At 65.4% G+C, this 7,801-nt stretch overlaps 1 protein-coding gene across 1 annotated transcript; it reads left to right on the top strand.

Moving 5' to 3' along the window:
- The first annotated feature begins 883 nt into the window (after nucleotides 1–883).
- On the top strand, nucleotides 884–7,109 carry PVALEF (parvalbumin like EF-hand containing). The gene is given in 7 exon segments (XM_032498235.1): nucleotides 884–1,017; nucleotides 4,399–4,511; nucleotides 4,727–4,783; nucleotides 4,786–4,858; nucleotides 5,154–5,269; nucleotides 5,394–5,570; nucleotides 7,105–7,109. Coding segments are annotated over 7 exon segments (543 nt in total). The 5' UTR covers nucleotides 884–1,015.
- Nucleotides 7,110–7,801: the final 692 nt, after the last annotated feature.

The following is a 7,801-nucleotide window of genomic DNA, read 5'->3' as shown; positions in this document are numbered from 1 at the left end:
GGCAGGCGGGGCGAGGGAGGGAGTCAGTGCCGAGAGACCAGAGGGGGCAGTGCCTGCCGTGCCTGGGCACCGGGAACGACGGTGTCGCCGGAGCTGTGGAGCTGGTCCCTGTGACCCCTCCAGGCCAGCTCAGGCCAAAGATCGTCCGTAAGCTGGGGCCGGGGCTCCAGGAGAGAAGGGGCTGCCGGGGGGGACTGGCCATCTGGCAGCTCCGGCAGGTGCTGGTCCAGGAGCCCGTCCACCCGCTCCCCACCCCACTTCTCACAGCCCGAGCAGGGTTGGGCATGGACCCGCCCTCCTGGAAGAGGCCAGCAGTGCCTCCCTTCCGCACAGGGGCCAGGCGGTGGGCTGGGGGTACTCAGATAACAGAAGATAAACCATTTAAATGCAGACAATTCTGGGGCATTTGGTGCATTCACCGTGTTGTGCAACCACCACCTCTATCTGGTTCCAGAATATTGTCATGACTCCAGAATAAAACTCCGCACTCCTTAAACAGTAGCCCCATTCCCCTCTCCCCGCAACCCCCAACCTACTCCCTGTCCCTGTGGAGCCGCCTCGTCTGCACAAACGGCATTGTGGATGCTGCGGCCCTTTGTGACTGGCCTTCTTCCCTCCGCGTGGGGCTGCCGGGGCTCATCTGTGCTGTGGCAAGTGTCGGGGCCTCCTTCCGGGTAACGTTCCACCGGACGGACAGACGCGTTGAGCCATGTCAGCGCTGCCTGCGGGGGACCAGACCGCAGTGTAGGGTGGGTGTGCAGGGGGGTGTGAGGGCACCCAGGCTTGGCTGGGAAGCTTTCGGGTAACCTTTCTGAGAATGTGGCGGGACCGTGGAGTCATCCATCGTTTGTCCCCATTCTCCCACCCGGTCTCGTACCGCACCTCTGAGGACAAGTGCTGGGACCCACTCCGGGCCGAACCCGGAGATGCTTTGCATCATAGCCTTGCAGAGTCTTGGCGGACAGGCTATAAACTCTCAGGAGAAGAAGGTGGATCTCGGAGCCATGTGAGCACCATGTAAGTTGACGGGGCAGAAACCCCACAGAGGACAGCTGGTGATGGGGGTCGGGAAGAGGCCATGCAGATGTCTGCACCGCCCGGGGCACCGTGCTGTGAGATACTGAGGCCAAGAGAGCAAACAGATAGTGAGGCGTCCCCCTCCAGGTAGGCCACGGCCGGGAGGGCCTCTTGGTGATGTGTCCTGGTCTGGTCCCCTCTTCTCCCCCTGGGGTCATACAGCCCTGCTCCCTGGGCCCCCAGGGACCACCCTGCGCAACAGAGACCTCTCTCTCCTCCCTTCGCCTTGACGGCCAGCCCCGGCGTGGCTCCCCGGACCCCCGCAGTGACCCAGGGACAAAAGACTGGCTGCTCACTGGAGGAGACCCAATCGTCCCGCACATGCAGGCCAGCCTGCACTCCTGGGCTGTCTCCTGGGCCGCCACCCCCTCACCCCCCTGACGCCAGTAGGCAGGGTAGAACCTCATGGGAAAGCCAGAAAGTCCACTCGCTCGCTGGTACCATCGCTCTCCTCCTCCACCCCCGGGCTCGGGGCGGCCAGGCGCCACTGATGGTCAGTCTGCCCAGCCTGGTGCAGACATGCCAAGTGCCAGAGAGCCCCTGGGGGCAGCTGGTGCCAGGCTGGAGTGTGGGGGAGGCAGGGGAACAGCTGCAGCCCCAAGCTGTAAACAGACTGGGAAGCCATAGGCATAGAAGTGGGGGACCCCACAGCCTCTCAGCACCCCCAGCTGAGCTGCCTCCCAGAACCCTCGTGGGAAGCCAGCCGGAGGTGAGCTGTGCAGGAGAGAGGGGGTGTGGGCGCCCAGCTGGGCCAGAGCTGCCCAAGCTGCTTGGTGAGAGATGGGGCCTTGTCTTCCACAGGACGAGGGGCGGCCCTGGGTGCTGGGCGTACCCCAGGGAGGCCTAGGGGAGGGGCAGCCCGACGCAGCTGGGTCTGCAGGGATGAGCACGTGTGCATGCGTGTGCCTGTGGCAGGGGCCTCTGAGAGCAGGGCGGGGAGCCGGGCATCAGCAGGGGAGGCTGAGACCCACTCACTGACAGCAGGGAGCCTGGTGCTGGCGGGGAACAGGGTGGAAGGGCCTGGCACGACAGAGGGTCCAAGGCCCCCAGACCCAGCGACTCAGACGGGCATGCTGAGCCAGCTCTGGGCCCCCATGCCCAGCCCCCATCCCGATGGCCACTACTGCCTCCATCACCCCTTCGCACCTCCCTGCAGCCGACGAAGCCTTTTCCTCACTCAGCGCCTGAATTTGGTGATTTACTCTGGGAGGCTAAATGCAGACAGCAGCCCCCAGCAGGGCCACATGGGTGGTCCAGGGTGGTCTGGGGTCAGGGGAGGCCCCTGCCAGCCTTGGAAGGGGCGTCTGGGACACAGCAGTACTGGGGATGTGTGGGGGTCTGTGGGGGTCTCAGCTCGGCCTTAGAGTTCTGGCCGGCTTTGGCTGTGGAGGGCACTGAGATTGAAGGGGAAGGCGGGGGCTCTCTTCTAGGAGGGGGGACGAAGACGCAGGGCCTTTTCAGGCACTGGGAGCACCTCAGGAGGCCGGGCACGGGGCCTCAGGGTCAGCTCTGTGTGGTGCCCCTCAGCCCCCTCCCACCCCGGGCTCGGCACACCAGGTGTGGTGCCATCCCCGGCCCTGGGTCAGGCACTATAAACACGCCAGCTGCAGCCTGAGGCCCAGGCCCTGCCTCGCCGCTGTCTCCAGCTCTGGTCGCACTCCCCTGCCTTCGTGCGGGGGCTGTGGGGGTGCCCCAGAGAGCAGTGCGGTGGGAGGGGGTGGCGAACAGCCCAGCCCAGGCACCCACAGCGCCATGCTGTCAGGGTGTCAACCGCAGGCTTGGCCAGACCTGGCCTGGAATTTGGCCCAGTCCCTCCTCCACAAAGCAGGTGACTTGGCCCCTGGCAGGGCCCCCAGTGGCAGACAGGGCCTCCCTTCTCTCCAGGGTAGACCCTGAGATTCCAGGGTGGGAGAGGGGACTCAGGGTCTCAGCTCAAGATGCAAGGTGGTGGGGCCTGTCCTGCGGGCCTCCATGGCCTGGACCTGCCTCTGATCCCAGCTGACCACCCCCACCCCACCGCCCGTGCTGGCTGTGGGAGCTGGCCATCACGGGGGACACGTGGAGGCCCTAGCTCAAGGCCCAGCACAGGGTCCAGCACCCTTTCCCACCATCTCCTTCCCTCATGGCTCCTTGTACCGCCCTGCGAAGGGACAGAGCAGGCAGGGGTCTCCCCACTTCACAGATGAGGAGCCCGAGGCCCAGAGCAGCTTGGGGGCACGCCCGGGGTCCGGAAGCAAGACGCAGCCCTGCTCCTGCTGCAGGGTTGAGCTGCAATCTTTGACCCGTGACTTCTCTATTAGGAGGAAGGTAGATCCCTCTGGCCACTGCCTGGCCAGCTTGCAACCCGCAGGCCACTGGGCGGCCTTTCCTGGCGGCGGTAGCAGGTTCCAGAAGGCTCCACTGCCCCATGAACTCTGGAGAGGGCCGAGGGGCCTCTGAAATAGCTGCTGTGCCACGAGCCCCAGGACCCAACCCCCCGGAGACGGCAGCCGGAGAGCTCAGCATGTCACAAGGCGCTGGCGTCGGGGCACAGGACAGCCTGGGCCCAGACCCCACCTGCTTGGCTGGAATCCCACCTGCCTCAGTGGCTCCTGCCTGACTCTCCAGGAGGTGGGGACAGTGACAGAGGCACTTCCTCAGGGGCTGTGGGCAGATGCATGGCAGGCTGCCCTCTAGAGCGCCTGGGAAGGTGGGGTGGTCATCCCGCTCCAAGCGTGTTGGGGCCTTGCTCAGTCCAGGGCCAGGTCGAAATCGGCCTGCACCCACCACGCTTCGCCACTGGCGGTTAGTGTCCAGCCAGGATGACCAGGGCCTGGTGGCCCGGGGTCCAGGAGAGAGAGGTCAAGGCCTTGGGCCCTGAGTCCCCACAGGAGGAGGTGGTGCTTCAGATAACCCGGAAGGCTTCCTGGAGGAGGAGGCTTTGAGATGAGCCTTGAAGGACAGAGGAAATTACCCAGCAGTGTTGAGGGATCAGACAGCGCCACTATTTCCACCTCTTCTGAGCAGAGTGAAGGACCTTGTGCATCACTTATCGGCTCAGAGCCTCAGTGTTGTCTTCTGTGAGGTGGGGAACACCTCAAGGTGGCCAGCCAGCAAGAGGCGGGGCTCAGACACACCTGCCTCAGGGCCTGGGCACAGGACCTCTGCAAGGCCTGGGCTCCAGAGTAGAGGGACAGCTGACCCCCCCAGCCGCCCTCTGCAGCCGGGGGGCTGGTCTGGTGCCAGGGTCCCCATTCGAGGGGCAAGAGCTGGTGACGTGCAGGGTCCAAGCAGAGCACTCCTCCCGGCACACCAGCTGAGCCGGCTCCCTGTCCCCTGCAGGGCCAGGATGGGCGAGGACTTCTCCTCCAAGATGAAGAAGATGGTTTTGGCTGTGGGCACGTCCCCGTTGCACAAGGACGCAGACCTGCTGCCCACCAACTTGAGGCACTACGGTACAGCACGTCCCGGCCCGACCCGCACCTGCTCCCCAGGCCCGCCCAGCCATGGACTAGACGTGCTGGACGCAGGAGCCCACGGGCTGGGGGAGGGCACAGGACCCAGCAGCCCCCATCCCAGGGCAGGAGTTCCCTCTGGGCCCTGGCCCCACTGGCCAGGGCTGCCAGGCCCCAAGTTGGGTGGCCCTGGTGACGCGCCCAGTTGTCCCCAGGCTCCTTCAGCTAAATCAGGTTTGAGAACATGCAGAAGTTCCAGGCCTTGGGGCAGCTGAGAGCGCCATCTGCAAGGTCTTCCAGACCCTGGATGAGGACAAGAGTGGCTTCGTCGAGTGGAATGAGATAAAGTGACGGCCAGTGGCTAGGAATGGGGGGTCCTGAGCCCCGGGCCCCATCCCTGGCCTACGGCTACCACACCCACCCCAGAAGACCTGGTACCCCACTGGGCTCCAGCAGGCCTGCTGGGCGATGGGGCCAGGCAGGAAACCGGGGCCTGGGCCACAGCACGGGGCCGCAGCCCAGAGACGCCTCTCCAGCTGGGCCTCAGTGTCTCCAGCTGTAAAGTGAAGAGCAATCACCTTGTAAACCACTGGGCCCCGGCCAGGTGCCCCTCAGCTCTGACCCGCGCCCACCCCGGCTCAGACACATCCTGTCCACCGTCTCCGGCAGCGGGTCCACCGCCCCACTGACGGACGCGGAGGCCGAGGCCGTGATGCAGGCGGCTGACATGGACGGGGACGGAAGAATTGACTTCGAAGGTGGGGCAGCAGAGATGAGAGGGGCAGGGATACCTCTCAGGACCTCCCTGGCCACCCTCCACCCCCGCTGCAATCATTCGCACTCAGGCCGTCAGTACTGAGTCCAGCGCCTGTCTTGGTGCAGGGCTGAGCGGGCTCCCCACTGCCAGGCGTGGACCCCATGCCCCGAAGCTGACAGCGGCCTGTGGAGGTCACCACACCCCCAATCCACAGATGGGGAGACTGAGTCTCGGGGATGCTGAGTGGAGCAGGGAGTTTCACCGGGCCCGGGGGGCTGCTGCGGTGCCTGAGCAGAGGAGAGGTGGTCCAAGCTGGCTTTGGGGAGGGTCAAGGGGGCAGATAAGGTGGGGGCTTCCGAGATGGGGATGGAAATCTGAGGCAGGGGTCAAGGCCTAAGGGGCGGCAGAGGTGGACGCAGAAGGACGGAGGCAGGGTGGGCAGACGGCTGTGGCCGCAGGGGGATGTGTGGGTTGGGGGGGCTTTCCTGGGAGGAACGGCGTTTGTGGGGCTGCAGGCCTCCCCTGAGGCTCCCCACGGCTGCCCTGGAGTCTGCATTGTCCTGCTGCCTGCCCACCCTCCCCTGATGCTGAGCCGGGGCCTGGAGGGTGGCCCTGGGATGGGCTCAGAGCCCCAGTGTGCTGGTCTCCAGACACCCCCGCCAGCTGCGAGCCTCCACTTCCTGCTCCCAAATGCCAGCAAACCTTGACTTCTGGGGTGGCCACAAGGCTTAACAGAGGGCAGCTGGGCTGAGGGGTTCCCTTAGGAACGCAGCCCCCAGCTTTTCTATGCCTCAGTGTCCCCAGTGAAAGTGGGGTGATCACAGAAGCTCCTGCTCAGAAGGCTCGGGGGAACCCCGCCCGAGGGTCTGTCTTAAAGCCCTGGGGGAGGGGGTTAGCTCACCAGCACGACAGCAGTGGGGGCACCCGGGTAGCCAAGCTCCGGCTCCTCCTGCTCCCCACCCAGGGCTCAGGAGGGCAGAATGCATGGCCCCCATCTCCCATGGGGTCCCCCGTCATAACAGAGGCTCCCCGCCAGGCCTGTGGGGCTTGGGGGCCACAAGCCAGGGGGTTATTTACTAGAAATCTGTCTCCCGCTCTAGAATTTTCTGAATTGATCCAAAACGAGAAAATTTCAAAGGAAAAGCAGCGCCAGGCCCAGTGCCGGCTGGCGGGTGTCCCCCGGGGCACTGTGGGCCACGCGCGTGCCCGTGGGGAAGGCCATGGGGGCAGGCGTGGCTTGTGCCAGGAAGATGGGAAAGAACAGCGTTGCGTGAACCTGGGCCCGTGTGTGTGGGGGGAGGTGCGGGGTCAGTGGGGCTGGGGACAGGGCCGTGGGTCTCTGGGGGACGGCTGGGGGCAGGGGAGCACAGGGGGTGCGCCCAGCCCCTGCCCCTCTTGTGCCTACTTCACAGGGGCACCCTCGGAGGGCAGTCCCACCTCCAGCCCCGGCCCTACCAGGTCAGCCCTCCCAGCTCAGTGTCTCTGGACCCTAGACCACCTTCTTCCCCAGCCTGAGCTGGGCTCTGCACAGGCTCCTCACCAGGCTGGGTCCGAGGCCGCTGGGAGTCCATACAGCAGCCGTGTGAGCAGAGTGCGGGGACAGCTGCAGCCCCAGGGTGAGGCCCCAGGCGCCTGGCAGGGGCCCTGCACCCTGCACTCAGGACTGGATGCATCCAAGACTCGCATCTCTGGCGATGACGTCTCCCTGCCCCCTCCCCTTCTCCCCAGCTCTTCCTGCAGGAGTCCCGCCGCCCCACCCCAAGCCACCTGGCCCGCCCCAGCCTCTGCTCCACCCACACTCGCGCTTGCCCACCTGGTGGGCTCCCGTCTCCGTAGGTTAGCACCTGCATGCCGGCAGCTCCCACCCAGGCCTCTCTCCCATACGCCAGACTCCTCTGCTGGTTCTGGCTGCCCACTTCAGATGGAGGCACCTGACTTGACGTGCCCAAGGCTGAGAGCCATCTTCCCCTGGAGTCCCACCCACAGCTGCCCACTTCTCAGAGCTGACTTGGGCTGCTCTGGCAGGGAGCCCATGGTCACCACGCACAAGGCATGGCTGTGCTCCACCCCCCACCCTGGGGACTGGTTGCTGGGAGAGCACTGGCCCCCATCCTCACCCCCTGCTTGTGTCCATGTGGGTGCCAGGGGTTCCCTCCTCCAGCTGCCGTGGGACTCCAGACCCTCTAGGATGGAGGAGCCAAAGGTGGCTGGATCATCCCCCGGGTGAAGGCACTGCCCCCAGGACCCCCCATGCTGAGCTGCCGCAGGCGCCACGGCAGACAGACTTGCCAGGGTCTGCCTGTAGCAGCCGCGTGTGCTCCTGGCTCACACCATCCTCACCTCGTCTCCCTCCCACACCCACCCGCAAGGTAACCCCACTAGTGTTGCCCTCGACGTGCACCAGAGACCCCCACCCCCCCACCTGGCCACCACCACCTCCTATTTGGATGACCATCTGTTCCCCTACATTGGTCTCCCTGTTTCTACCCTCCAACAGTGGGCTCCCAACATAGCAGCCAGAGAGTTCCTTTTA

Source organism: Camelus ferus, chromosome 16, assembly GCF_009834535.1.
Source record: "Camelus ferus isolate YT-003-E chromosome 16, BCGSAC_Cfer_1.0, whole genome shotgun sequence".
NCBI classification, from domain to species: domain Eukaryota; kingdom Metazoa; phylum Chordata; class Mammalia; order Artiodactyla; family Camelidae; genus Camelus; species Camelus ferus.
The sequence above is the reverse complement of the archived record's forward strand: the minus strand, read 5'-3'. Positions and strand labels throughout refer to the sequence as shown.